The following is a 14,331-nucleotide window of genomic DNA, read 5'->3' as shown; positions in this document are numbered from 1 at the left end:
CTGAACGGTGAAAAAATAGCCAAGCTCGTAAACCGGCCTTCCCAGGAATGCTGGTGCCTGTGACGTCTGTTCCTCCCTGTAAGGGCTGTGGGGGGGGGGTGGCTTCTCAGAGGGGGGAGGGGTTGAACTAGATGATAGAAGGCAGGGGATGTAGTAGGACCTGGGTCTTCGCTGTTACCAGGCCTCCTTCCTCCCCAGAGTGACGTGGGGCTCATGAGTGTGAGCGTCATGGGGCCATGGCACAGTGACAGGAATACAGGGTTGGGATCTCAGTGCTGTCTGTCTCCCAGCTGTGTGTCATTGGGCAAGTCACTTGACCCCCCTCCAGGGGGTCCTGAATGGACTTGTTTGAAATGGGGCAGGCAAAGGGTCCTGAGGGCTGAGAGGTCAGAGCTGAGGCTGCCATCGTGACCGATGCTTGGGCAGGGGAGGGGATCTGAGCCACACTTCCTTGGGCACGAGTGGAGTGTTCGACGAGGTCAAGGGTCACAGCTCAGCTGCTTCTTGTCTCCCCTTGGGGATGAGGTGACCATGGCCAGTGCTTGAATGTTGTCTGGGTCAGCAGCTGGAGACATGTCTGGCCGTATGGATGGGGGCGCCTTGACCCCCCTGGGCCAGGTGCCAGGCTGTTTGTAGGGGAGGGGACCCTGGGGTTAGTTTTCAGGAAACCTGGCTTGTGTTCCTTCCTCTACAGGGTCCAGGCACAGTTGGGGGAGGGTGTGAGGTGTCTGCCACAGGTCCCCAAGGGCCTGGGTTAAATCTCAGAATTTAATCCATGCCCTGACTTAATCAGTCTGTGTCCCCAACTTGGAGCCTCTGGACACCACGCCTGCAAGTCCACAGGCTCTGCCCGGCTGGGAGGCTCAGCCCCGAACCTTTAGAGGGATATTTTTGGGCCGTTACTGCTCATAGTAGTGGAGGCTCTCATGCTGTGGGGTCCCTGGACTTTGTGATCTTTCCTTCCAACCCTGCTCATCAGGAGTGTGGCACTCCTTCCGAAGCCAGGCAAGTTGGAGCCAGTGAACTGGACGTTCCCTGTGCCCCTTCCTGGGCTGTGATTGGCTCCAGGCCTCCCAACCCCACAGCTCTGTCTTTCCTCAACTTTACATCTCACTTTAGATCTCCCCCCTTCCCGGGCACCACCGTAGACCAGGAATGGCAGTGACACTTGCTTTTGTTTATTGAGAGACAGGGTGTAGCTCAGGGCAGTTTCAAACTCTGGATCCTCTTTCCTCAGCCTCCCCAGTGCTGGGATAATGCTCTTCCTTATGCACTGGGCCCTCCCAAAGCTGAGAGAAGGGCTGAGGTCACTGGCCTTCTGCCAAGGAAAGACTCAGAAGTTCAGAGAGGTAAAGTCATCTGCCCAAGGTCACACAGCCAGAAAGTGTCTGGGCCAAGCTTTAACTCCTAAATGGTTGAAGTCTACAGTCAGTTTCCTGCACTTACTACAGTGGCTTGAATAAATGAATCAGTGAATGAATGAATGGGTGGATGGCTGAGTGAATGGATGGATGGATGAGTTGATGAATGAATGGGTGAATGAATGAATCACGGAATGGGACAGTGGGTAAATAGGTGAGTGTTTTGAGAAAAGGAACACAAGGCCAGTGAGTTCCCACTTCCTGTGGTGACCTCTCAGTTTGTCTCTTGTGGCTTGCCAGAGCATCTTCAAAGGCTCTGACTGGAGCTGGCTTCTTACCAGGCTCTTCCTGTCTGTCTGCTGGCATGGTGCAGCTGTCCCTGGGCCTCTAACCTCCAGGGGCACCCGTGTGGCAGACTGCGTGGCAGCCTAGCACCTTGCCCACATGATCTTCCTCTTATGGTAGGGAAGTTGCTGAGGGGCCTACTCCAGGGTCCAGTGAGTGACGGAGCCCTGCCTGTTAGACCCGGGGTGCAGCATGAGGGTCTAAGAGGGCTCTGGAGCCCAGCCCACCACCTTGAGGTTCTCCAGACATGTAGATGGAAGTGGCGTCCCTGGGCAGTAAAGCCTGGCTGTTGTTTCCTGCATAGCTGGGCCTCTGGACCAAGTCGGTTGTCCTTTCTGGGCCTCAGCTGCGTCTCTGACTTAGGGGAGAATGAGGATTATGCTGGATTTAGCCAGGGACGTGTTACCCCAGACCCATTTCCACACGAGATGCTGTTGTTAAGTTGGGGCTGAGGGCTGCCATGACACTCTTTGCTAAGCAAAATCACACAGCCCTTCCATGAGAGCTCAAAATTGTCTCCATCTCCTGGAATTCACAGGCGAGATATCAAACCACTTCCGTTCCCCTCTTCAGACTCCCCCCTCCCCTGCTGCCCAAGCTGTCTGTACCTCTCCACTATCCAACAATCCCCCCACCCTGGAGATGTCCTTATCCTGTCTAGCCCAAAGCTGAGCATCTCAAACCCGAAGGCCGATTTCCTCATGGCCCAGCCAATGCAGAACTGTGTTGGAGACCCGGCCCAGCATGGGGGACAGCCGGCCCAGCTTTGTCTCTCAGCACACAGTGCCTTGGTCTTGTTCTCTGACTGGTGGGGGTCAGTTAACCCTCCTGGAAGATGACCGGCACTGGTGAGTAAGGATCAGAAAGTCTTTTCTAGAAATGCATACAGAGGACTGGAGAGATGGCTCAGTGGTTAAGAGCACTGACTGTTCTTCCAGAGGTCCCGAGTTCAGTTCCCAGCAACTACATCTGTAATGGGGTCTGATGCCCTCTTCTGCTGTGTCTGAAGACAGCTACGGTGTTCTCATACATAAAATAAATTAATCTTAAAAGAAAGAAATGCCTGCGTGTCTACATATGTCCACACCGGGGTGTACACGAGAGGCCGGCTGTGTTCTTGTTTAGAATGAGCAAGAACAGGAGAAAGGGAAACAGAGCTACAGAGAAATGGTCACTGTTGCTGTGACGACCATGTCTATGAGGACGAAAGAGTTTGTTTCATTCACAGGACCACATAGCGTTCATCAACAAAAAGTCATGAGGGCAGGAACCTGGAGGCAGGAGCTGATGCAGAGGCCATGGAGGGATGTTACTTACTGGCTCACTCCCCCTGGCTTGCTCAGCCTGCTTTCTTATAGAACCCAGGACCACCCGCCCAGGGATGGCTCCACCCACAGTGGGCGGGGCGGGACCCTCCCCCTTCAATCACTAATTGGGAAAATGCCCTACAGTTGGCTCTCTTGGAGGCATTTTCTCAATTGAGGCTCCGTCCTCTCCGTCCTCACATGACTGTAGCTGGTGTGGAGTTGACAGAAAACCAGCCAGGACAGCCACCGAAGAGACTGCAAATGCTTTCCAGACTCTGAAGGGAACGCAGCTCACCGTGGGAGCATGGGTGGACTGCTCCTCAGTAAGCTCTGTGAAGAGCACGGACCCTCCTCCTGACGCCTTGGCTAGTGTCTCTCTGAAGTGCTGACCCTGCAGAGCTGGGAGCTGGGCCGACAGGACAGGCAGAGCCATCCCAGGGACAGCATCCCCTGCTCTTTGCTGGCTCAGCACTTTCTCCGCACACTTCTGCTGTTTGCTTCGGCTGGTGGGATCCCAGGGGGACGGGACTTCCCCCCAAGCTGTTCCAGACAGAGCTGGCTCCCGACATTCTGAGGCTGCGCAAAAATGCCAGTGGCAGACAGGCAGAAGGGGATCTTGATGCCCTGAGTTCTACCCGCCCTTACTTGCGGCTGGGGTAGGGGAGACGTGCTTGTGAGGCTGGGGGGAGGGGAGGAGTTGTTCTAGGCAGAGCTGCAGATGAATCATGTGCTGGCTTGTGCTGGTTATTGGCTACCACGAGGAGCTTTCCGAATTTGTGGAATCTTTTTGTTTGCGCTGGAAGGGAATGTGGCTCACGGGATCCAACTACCTCATTTTACAGACAGAGCGACTGCAAGTGAGCAGTAAGAATTGCCCAGGAGTTATCGACAAACTCTGCCTCCTGGCTTCCCACTGTGGATGGGATGTGGAGGAAGGTGACGGGAGGCCCTGTGTGGGTGTCAGGGGTGCTGTGGAGGTGATCTCTTTCTGAGTAGGAGAGATCTAGAGAGACCGATGGTGCAGTGACCAGGCCTGTGTCACTTGAGCTGTGGCTATTGGGAACCAATCTGGTGCCAAGTTGGCACTCAGGTGGCGTGTAGGTGAGCCGCATTTAAGGAGGCAGTAGTCTTGGGGAGCGCTAGGGAAGATGGTTCCTGGCACTGGGGTGGTGTTGGGCACTCCCCATGTTTCCTCTTGGTGGCAGAAACCACAGTCCTGTAGGGTGACCCAAAGGAGCTGAGCAAATGGAGCCCCGGGGAGGCTCTCACATAGTTGAGGATCAGGTCCCCCTGAGGGACCTAGATTAGGTAGCTAGACCGAACCCAGAGAGCTGCACTCATGCACTGCCCTTTGTTTAGCTCCCCTGAAGATTGGAGGAGCTTGGGAGGATGCCCAGAGACAGAGGATGCCCATGCCACCCTCCTGATGGAAAGGGGGGGAGAGGCTGGAGCTGTGGGGCGGTGCAAGATGTTCTCAGCAAGACCTTTACCCCTGGACAGCAAGTTTTGAGGATGCTCGGGATTCCAGTGGCTTAGTCATTGGTGTCTTATCGCCTCCGAGTGTGAGCGAGAAGTCTCCAGGGGAAGGAGATAGCAACAGTGTGAAGGAGCTGAGGGACTGTTGAAGCACCCGGCCTGGAGTACTGAGGCCTTGAGTGGGCTACCCCATGCATATCTGTCCTCTCTGCCTGGTTCTGAATTCTTATTTCACTGTCTCAGGTGTGGGCAGAGCTGAGAAGTAGTCTCAAGTGAACCCTGGCTTGTGGCGTCCATTAGAGAGTCTTTTTCTGGGGAAAGTGGGGTGGGGCTGATTATGGTGATGAGATGGGTGTTGATCCTGTTGGTAGGAACAGTGATGGTGACTGTCTTGGTTAGTTTTTGTTGTTGTTGTTTTCCAACTTGCCACAAGCTAGAGTTATCTAAGAAGGGAGAACCATAATTAAGAAAATGCCTCTGAAGGATTGGCCTGTAGGGTGTGGTGGCTCACATTGTTAACCCCAACACTCAGGAGGCAGAGGCAGAGGGATCTCTGTGAGTTTGAGGCTAGCCTGATCTACATAGCAAGTTAGCCAGGGCTGCATGGTGGTACCCTGTCTCAAACAAACAAACAAACACCCCCCACTCCCTGCCCTGGTCTGTAGGCAAGACTGTGGGGCATTTGCTCATTAGTGATTAATGTGGAAGGCCCTGCCCACTGTGGGTGTGGCCATCCCATTGTGGGTGGAGCCACCCCTGGGATGATGGCCCTGAGTTCTATAATAAAGCAGGCTGAGCAAGCCATAGGAGCAAGCCAGTAAACAGCACCCCTCCATGGCCTCTGAATCAGCTCCTGCCTCCAGGTTCCTACCCTGCTTGAGTTCCCATCCTGGCTCCCATTGGTGCTGGACAGTGATGTGGAAGTGTGAGCTGAATTAATCCTTTCCTCCCCAAGTGGATTTTAGCCATGGTGTTTGTCACGGCAATAGAAACCCGAAGACAGTGGTGATGGTGATGCTGGTAATGTCTGTACTTGTATCAGTGTTTGGCCTGTCCTAACAAAGTACTGCACACTATGTGGCTTCCACAACAGAACTTTATAGATGTGGGACAGCCTACTGTTCAGGTTCCCATGTGGGGTCAGTTTCTGATGCACCATCTTTCCTGTAGTGTAGAGAGTCACATTGCCTCCTGTCGGAGTGGAGAGAGGCCTTTTATAAATCCATCACTCCTGTTGGATTAGTGTCTGTTGATGTCATGATTGAATAGGGGTGGGGGAGAGGAGGATGGTTCAGATCAAGGTGAACTGGATAGATTTTATCTTGTCTAAGTGGGCGGTTTATGTATTAATTGGCAGTGAACTTATTGTGTGGCTGTATTGTGGATTGAGAATTTAACATATAAATCTGTTTGATAAGGTATTTGATTGTTGAGTCATGTTTTTACCAGGTTGCGGAGGGCAGTGTGTGAAAGCAATGGCTGAGAGGCAGCTGTAGTTCCAGCTCTGTTGCCTGTGTGAGGGGCCCGTGGAACGAGATGTGTGGGTGCCAGGCTTGGCAACTAACCGCCTAGGGGATTGTGCTCAGCTCTGCACTAGAGCGGTTCAGCGGAGTGAGACTCCATGGGACTGATAGCAACAGAATCCTTTTTTATTTTTACCGCAACAGATTAGGCTCACATTTGCACGTCTGTTTAACTTGAACTGCCACACCAAGGCTGTCTCCAGAGACAGTTGCTTTGGAGGGAAGCATTGGATTTGAGGACAAGCAATTTGCTATGTGGCAGGGAGGCTGTCAGCCACAGGGGTGTTGACAGTACTGGTGGTGCTAGTGCCTGCTAGATGCCTGGTGCTGTGGAATTTTCCACTTAATGTGGGAATTAACCCTCACGATCATATCTTCGGAGCCTGTACTGCCTGGCCCAGCCTCCCAGTGAGGGATGAGCGGCTCCTCGAGGTTAAGCATCTGCTGTAGCTAGAGCATGGTATAGTTACAGCCAGAATTCAGGCCTTTGAATTGTCTTCCAAAGTTGTTAGGGTCCCATGACCCTGCTCACAGGCTGCAGGGCAGACTAAAGTCCAGTCTGTTTCTCCACTCAGGCTTCCTGTGACCCCACTGGTCAGAAACTGCCCTGGGCTAGCAGCTCCAGGGTAGTGAGGGTGTTTCTCCCCTCGGGGACTCCTGGGAGTGAGGTTTCCATGACTCGAGACCAGGATGGAAGTGGGTAGAGGTTCCAAAGACAGCTGGTGGTGGGGACGGTGCTCAGCCCAGTGGCAGGCAGGCCGGCTGTGGCAGAGTGTGACAGATATTGCTGGGGTGTTGCTGCATGGATGTTGACAGGATTGACTGGGAGGAGAATCTGTGTAGTACTGTGTAGTAGTATGCAATACCGTGTAGTACCATGTAGCACTGTGCAATACTCTGTAGTTCCAGGCTAACAACACCAGAGGCTGCAAACCTTGAGCTCAAGCTCTTATAAAAGACAGCCAATGGTTGCCATGGTGATGTCAGTCACAGAGCAGCAGCAGAGTAAACTATGCAGGTGTTCTTAGCAGCTACAGTAACAGCCCAGGTCCAGCCTGAGCTGACTCCTGACTGGAGAGGTCGTGACCTTGGAGCTCACACTTCACCTTCATCTTTGTTAAACTCCTCGCTTAGACCTCTCTCCACTGAGCTCCCAGTGATGGAGCCTGGTGCGTGGCAGCCTGAGGTGCCAGCCACCCAATGGTGACTCCCTGACTGACAGTCACGACCAGTGAGGCCCAATGTATCTTTGTGTAGGATTCAAGGTGACGCCTTCCAGGGACCTCAGAGATTCATCTTGTCTCTTAAAACCTATCGTGTGACACACCCATGGTAGCACAAACCTGTAATGACACTCGGGAGACTGCGGCAGGACTTCGTTTGAGGCAAAAAAAAGAAGATACCTCCACCCCCAAACAGCAGCCATTGCACGAAAGAGTTCCTTTAGGGTTCTGAGACACACATGGAGACTGTGACAAACCCCCTTAGTTTGGTAAGGAGTAAATTTATAGGAAGTTAGAGAAATTGGACCTGTTTGTGGGCTGCACCCCACATTCTTAGGGTTTGGCCGTGCCAGCAACTTGATGGGTGGAATTCAGAAGCATGTCATTTTAAAATCAGAAATAGAGGTGGGGAACTGTGGCACTGTCACAAGTAAGGGACTAAGTTACACAGCCACACCATGCCCTTCAGGACAATTTGACACGGCTCCACCCAGGGGCTAATTTGAGATTGTGATGGATCCTGGCCTGTGGTCTCCCCGCACTGCGGAGGAAGTGGCCTTTGAAGTTCTGAGCCCTTCACCAGACCCAGAATATTTTAAAATAAAGGATGATTTAAGAGTCAGCCTGTGTCCGCCCAGACAAAAAAGCCACCGTCAGAGAACAGCTTGCTTTTGAAGTTTGCTGTATCTTCCACTGCTATGACTGGAAAACAGGGCCCTTCCCTGCCCTACACAACTGGGCAGCTCAGGGCAGGGGTGGCTGCTTCCCATGTCTGAGTCAGCGTGTGTCCTTGAACATGAGAAACACACACTGGCTCCAGGCAGGGAACAGATGAGTTTCTCCAGGCGTCCCCAGTTCACTGTCCACATGATGCCTGGGAGGCTGGGCCTGGGCCTTTAGGACAACAGTGTAATCTCCCGAGGCTTTTGGCCAGCTTCTGGGGTCACTTTGACTCTCACAGACTAGTGGGTCACTGCAGGAGCTCCCAAAGTCCCTGTGAACTGACCATACTTCCCAGAGCGAAGAGCAGCATCCCCTCCAGCCTTTCAAAAGCAGCTAAGTGGCTGTTACCCACCGCAGTCTGGCCTTGGGAACCCCGAGGTGCTTTGGGTGGCACTAGGGGGTGGGCAAGGGAGTCAAGAACCAGGTTCAGTAGAGAGAACCGTCCCTTACATTCTTTTAATAGAATATATATGCAGATCTGCTAAGTACACAGTAATAGATCCGAGCAGACAGCCAGCATGAGGCTGCTGACTGTCACTCTCCGGAGCTTAAGACTTCGGTGCTGATCTCAGTTCCAGGCCACAAACTAAATCAAGACATTAACTGTACTAAGGACACACGTGAGCTGAAAGAACACAGCATGAGGCGAAGCCAACTGCACATTCTGCTTGCAGGAGAGCCACAGTAAATGGTGAATGTGCGTTTGCGTAGCTTCTTTGATGTGCAGGGTGGCAGGAAGCAGCTGCCGTGACTGGCTGGAGCGTCCCCAGGGCTCACTGCTTCTCTGGCTCTTCCTTCTTAGACTCTTGTTTCAGTTTATAATCAGCCAGGGCGGCCTTGATGGCATCTTCCGCCAGCACTGGAAGGCATGAAGGGTAGACAGTGTCAATTCCTAGACACGAGGGAATTCACTACATTCTATACACTTACATGCATCATGGTATATTTGTATGCTGTTATAAATCTGTATCTATTTAGAATATGTATGCATGTATGTCACATGTATGTCAGTGGGTGAGTGTGCCCTGGCATGTGTGGTGGTCACAGGACAACACTGAGGGTGGGTCTGAAAGTTCTAGCTCAGGCTTGGTGGCAAGCCTTTACCTGGGCTGTCTCCCTGCTGAGAGGTGGTCTGAAGGACCAGAACGTTTTTAAGCTGGAGGATATCAGAGTCAGAAAGACACAAGAGTGTGCTACTGCCACACTGGCTGTGCCGGTGAGGGCATTGTGGAGAATGCCTGTCACCTGGCATCAGAGACTAGGTCCCAGAGAGTGCGGCTGGCAGTCACAGGTGCTGGTGAGCTCAGTCTTAAGCCAAGAACTGTGGGGCAGCCGGTGTGCACACCTCCCACAGCCCCACACCGGAAGGCTTGTACTGAGTTGGGGGGTACTGAGGGTGAAGCTATGGGGGAGCAGAAGCTGGAGCATGTTAGGATGACGTCTCATTTTTGCTTTCTGGGGCAGGCTTAGGAGGATGGAAAGGCTTCAGATCTGACTGCAGGCTCCGAGGTGCAAAGCTTCCCGTGGGGCAGTGCAGTGGGCAGCGCGCCATGGCCTCAGGCAGAGACTGCAAAGGCAGACTGGGGAAGTGCAGGGCACGGGGTGGAGAAGAGCTGCCTGTGTCAGCTGCCCTGTCACCGTGTGGTGGGAACAGACTCACTGGAGCAGTGCAGTTTCACAGGCGGCAGGCAGAGCTCCTTGGCGATGTCTGTGTTTTTGATGGTCAGGGCTTCCTCCACCTGAAGTGTGGGGGGAAAAGTGCAGTTTTAGTGAATTTGACCTCGCTGAGGGTGGGCAGAACACACCTCAGAACAGGCTGTCTGGGGAAATTCCTGCTAAGTAACTCAACACAATTCCCAGGCGGGGCTGCCACTGTGCACCAAAGGATCTGGAGTCAGGGTCACACACTGCGCCATTGAAGGCAGGCACTGCCTAGGCTGCTGTGCAACATCTGTCTGAGGACGCCTGGGTCACAGTGCTACCTGAGGACCCACCTATACCACTCCTGGGCATATACCCAAAAGATGTTCTAACATATAACAAGGACACATGCTCCACCATGTTCATAACAGCTTTATTATAATAGCCAGAAGCTGGAAAGAACCCAGCTGTCCTTCAACAGAGGCATGGATACAGAAAATGTGGTACATTTACACAATGGAGTACTGCTCAGCTATTGAAAACAAAGACTACATGAACTTCTTAGGCAAGTGGATGAAACTAAAAAATATCATCCTGAGTGAGGTAACCCAGTCACAAAAGAACACATATGGTATGCACTCACTGATAAGTGGACATTAGCCCAAAAGCTCAGAATACCCAAGATATAATTCACAAACCGTATGAAGCTCATAAAGAAGGAAGACCAAAATATGGATGCTTCAGTCCTTCTTAGAAGAGGGAACAAAATACCACAGGAGGAAATACAGGGACAAAGAGTGGAGCAGAGATGGAAGGAAAGGTCACCCAGTGACTGCCCCACCTGGAGATCCATCCGTATGCAGCCACCAAACCCAGTCACTACAGCAGGAAGTGCATGCTGACAGGAGCCTGACATGGGTGTCTCCTAAGAGGCTCTGTCAGAGCCTTACTGATACAGATTAAGATGCTTGCAGCTAACCATCAGACTGAGCACAGGAACCCCAAAGTTAGAAAAAGGGCTCAAAGAACTGAAAGGGGATTGCAACCTCCTAGGAAGAACAACATTATCAACCAACCAGACCCCCCCAGAGCTCCCATGGACCGAACCACCAACTACATGGAGGAACTCATGGCTCCAACAGCACATGTAGCAGAGGATGGCACTGTCTGGTGTCAATGGGAGGAAAAGCCCTTGGTCCTGTGAAGGCTTGTTTCCCCAGTATAGGGAAATGCCAAGGTGGTAATGTGGGAGTGGGTGGGAGGGGGAAGCACCTTCACAGAAGCAGGGGGAGAGGGGGAAACCGGGAAAGGGGATAATATTTGAAATGCAAACACATAAACTATCCAATAAAAGAAAAGAACAAAGGCAATTTCCTTCAGACAGGGAGGGACTCAAGGTTAGAGAAAGGGTGTTCAGAGCCCTGAAATGGCAGTTCCCAGGAGCATGTGTCAGTCTTACTTCCCCTTTCTCCGAGGCTCAGTCTTAACCAACTTCCTTTGAGCCATTTTCTCCCACAACAAGCAGGCCTGGGCCTCCCTGGCCTCCAGCTCAACAGCCAGAATGCCTGAATCCTGCGGAGCAGGTGGCTGTTAGAGCTGGCTGGTGTGAGCACGGCAATCCCTGACTGAGCTTCCTGAACTGGGTCCCATGAGGGCAAAAAGGGTGAGCACACTGCTTTAAGACAGGGCCTCATGCTAGTGTGGGTGTGTTAGCAGCTGCGGATCATGGCACTTTCAGCTCTTAGATTTGATTCCTAAGTCCTCTCTTTGACGAAGCTGCTTCTGCCGATCTGTGCGTGCCTCTCTGGACTCCTCCTTGAAGCAGGGGATGGGAGGAGATAAACAGCAAATGCTGCAAAGCAGCTCTCAGGGGACTTTGGTGACCTTAGGGACATCAGGGAAATACAAGACTGACTTTCAGTTTGCGGCTGGAGGCCTGGTGGTGGGTCCTCACCTACTGAACCAGCAGTGACAGCAGTGATGGACACGTTGCCTCAAGCAACAAGATGGCCCTTAGCTCCCAGTACAAGGAACATAGCCGGCGCTTGGGTAGGAAGAGAAATTAAAACTTAGAAAAATGGCTTCTTATTCTTTTTTTTTTTTTTCTTGGTTCCTGGTGTGTGTCTCAGGCTGTCTTTGAACTCACCATCTTCAACTTCTTCCTGCTTTGTGACTCATGACTAGACTGTCCCAGAGCCATGGTGGCAGGGAATTCTAATTTAATTCCATATTTTTATCAGGACAGGTCTTATTATGTGTACCATGCTGACCTAGAACTCAACAGAGATCCTGCCTCTGCTGGGCTTCAGTAATTCGGGATTAAATAGCTCTATAGGATCTGTGAGCAGCCTTACCGTCTTCCCCTTTACCCACTCTGTGGCTAAGGAGCTGGAGGCAATGGCGGAGCCGCAGCCAAATGTTTTAAACCTGGCATCCACAATCTTCCCTTTTTCATCCACCTGGATCTAGAAAAGAAACAGGAGCTAAGAGGCCACAGCTTGACACTGGCAGTCCGAGAGCCTGGAACTTGAGGAGGTCCCATGAGCCCCGTGTTCCACATGAGCCGCAGCTCGCTATCCACTCCACATGCTATGACATTGATCACTGTATTTTGTTTTAATAGCTCAGCAACAGAAAGTGAAACATGGGGTCCACATAGGCCCAACCTGGAGGGGGACAAGGAAATGGTGCCTCTCACCCCACTAGGTTGTTTTCAGCCCTAGCCTGCTGTATTGAATTCTGTCTTGCAGAGGTCTCTTTACAGTGGCTGCCCCTACCAGCACCTCAAGCGCTGAGATAGCCTGCAGCCAAGGTCTCCCTCCATCAATGCCTTTCTCTTGGGCACCAACTGTAATTAGCGGTTCTTTCCTGCTCGCCATTAAGGAGGCTGAGCTAAAGCTTGGTGAACTGAGGCACAGCTTGGCCCTTGTGCCCCCCCCTTTCCTGGAGAGGTTTGGTTAACACATTCCTTTTCTTACTGATGCCTCGGGAGGTGGAGAATGAAGTCATCTGTTTCAGAATGAGACCAGAGTCTCTACCCTCACTGTACAAGTCAGCCCTCCTCACAGAATAGACAGACAAAATACTCTGTGAGCAAACATCCTGTTGGGGTGCAGGTGGTGACCCTTTTTCTCCAGCCAGTACCTGCAATTTCATGACGTCACCACATGCTGGAGCCCCCACCAATCCAGTTCCAACATTTTTAGATGTCTTGTCAAGGGACCCCACGTTCCTAGGGTTTTCATAATGATCCACAACCTGAAATGGCAGATCAATAGAAGTCACTATGGCTTTCCTCTCTCCCTCAGATCAGTGATCTGTACAGGACAGAGGTGGAGACCAATGTACAACCCAAGCTCTTCCAGTCTCCTCCCCAGCGACCTTTGTAACGGAGACACTGTCCAAGAAATTGGTGAAAATTCAGCCACATCTTCGTTTCAGAGGGCTGTCAACAACCAGAGACTATCGCTTGACTCACACATTGAACCAGATCTGGGCTCAAGCACTGTTTCTGATTTTACCCAACACAACACACAAAGAGAATCATGCACTTAAAAATCCCAAGAATTAAAAATGGCCCCGAATGGAAGATTTCCCCCAGAAGTTTCAAGGTGACTGTTATTGGCGAGTCATCTGTGGCTGTAAACATATAAACACAGCGCCACCCCGGTGTAGGAGCGCCCCCTGGTGCCTTAAGGCTGCCTGCCCGCCCAAGGTCCTGTATCTAATGTCAACAAAACAACCTTCCCTTTGGGGTTGAAGGCCTTGGGCAAAGTCACCCAAACCAGAAGAGAACAAACAATCATTAAAGTCAGGGACACACCAAGATTTAATAACCGAGTTCCCCCCATCTTCCCTAGTTTACCAGGAGGCACCCTCATCGGCAGATTGAGTTTAAGCCCTGAGGCCCCCAGGGCCTCGCATCATCTAATTGGGACCTTTGGTATCTTGTACAGCTGTGGCAGTCTTGTTTTTCCGAATGAGTCTCATGTCAAGGGGACTCTAACGTCCCTAGAAGACGGGGGCCCAGTACCTTCCCATACTTTATGCTCTCTACAAGTTAAAAAATAACTGAGAACCTAAGTGTTTATGTTGGCTAGGTCATCAGCTCCTAAAATAGCAAATCTCCATAGGTGGTTTCCAGTTGTCGGACCGAGCGCTCCACACACAGGCACTGCAGAAGACCCGTCAGATATGACAAAGTTTGGGCGAGGGCCAGTGACTTGCTCAAGGCCAACTGGCCAGGTCAATGGCCTAGCTGCTGAGGACGCTGGTGCTGCAGAGTGTGTTCATGCATGTGTGTGTGCTGTCCCTTGACCCCCGGCATGACATACCAGGACCCTCCCTTCTGGGCTGTCAGAGTTGGGACACGCGGAGTGGCGGCCGCGGCGGGGCTGAGGTGGCCGCGGGGTCCTCGGTGGTTGTTATCTGTGCAACGGCTGCAGGTCCCCTCGGTGGTGCGCGCACCCCCTCGCCCGCCCATACCTTCTTGTGGTAGAGCCTGGCTGGAGCCGACAGCTCCCGGGCGGGCAGGCGCGGGCTCCGGAGCAGCAGCGCGGACGCCGCCCGCCTCAGACGGCCCGCTCCAGCCGCCGCCATCTTGCCGGATTGCACCTGCGTCGACCTCGGCGACGCCGAAGGAAGGGCGCGCTCGTCTGACGTCACCGCAGCTTTACGCTTGCGCTCTCCGTCCCAAACGCGTGCCGGGCTCTTTGACCACGCCCCTTCCGGG

General features: G+C 52.5%; 1 protein-coding gene across 1 annotated transcript; it reads right to left on the bottom strand.

Annotated features, from left to right (window-relative positions):
* Positions 1-8,392: 8,392 nt before the first annotated feature.
* ISCU (iron-sulfur cluster assembly enzyme) lies at positions 8,393-14,242 on the bottom strand. The gene is made up of 5 exons (XM_080940592.1): positions 14,085-14,242; positions 12,744-12,857; positions 11,954-12,064; positions 9,619-9,697; positions 8,393-8,817 (listed from the first exon to the last, which is right to left on the bottom strand). The coding sequence occupies exons 1-5, from the start codon at positions 14,196-14,198 to the stop codon at positions 8,732-8,734; spliced, it is 504 nt and encodes a 167-aa protein (XP_080796718.1). The 5' UTR covers positions 14,199-14,242; the 3' UTR covers positions 8,393-8,731.
* Between the last annotated feature and the right edge of the window lie 89 nt (positions 14,243-14,331).

The sequence above is a fragment of the Micromys minutus genome (genome assembly GCF_963924665.1).
Source record: "Micromys minutus genome assembly, chromosome: 29".
NCBI classification, from domain to species: domain Eukaryota; kingdom Metazoa; phylum Chordata; class Mammalia; order Rodentia; family Muridae; genus Micromys; species Micromys minutus.
This window is presented reverse-complemented; position numbering and strand designations above follow the sequence as displayed.

Bases quoted from the DNA above. Each gene is read 5' to 3' on its own strand.
- ISCU (XM_080940592.1), bottom strand. From the start codon at position 14,198: ATGGCGGCGGCTGGAGCGGGCCGTCTGAGGCGGGCGGCGTCCGCGCTG. The intron at 12,065-12,743 runs GTACTGGCTGGA...TTTCTTTTCTAG, and splicing joins GTGACGTCATGAAATTGCAG to ATCCAGGTGGATGAAAAAGG. The intron at 9,698-11,953 runs GTAAGGCTGCTC...CCCACACTTCAG, and splicing joins AGTGGGTAAAGGGGAAGACG to GTGGAGGAAGCCCTGACCAT.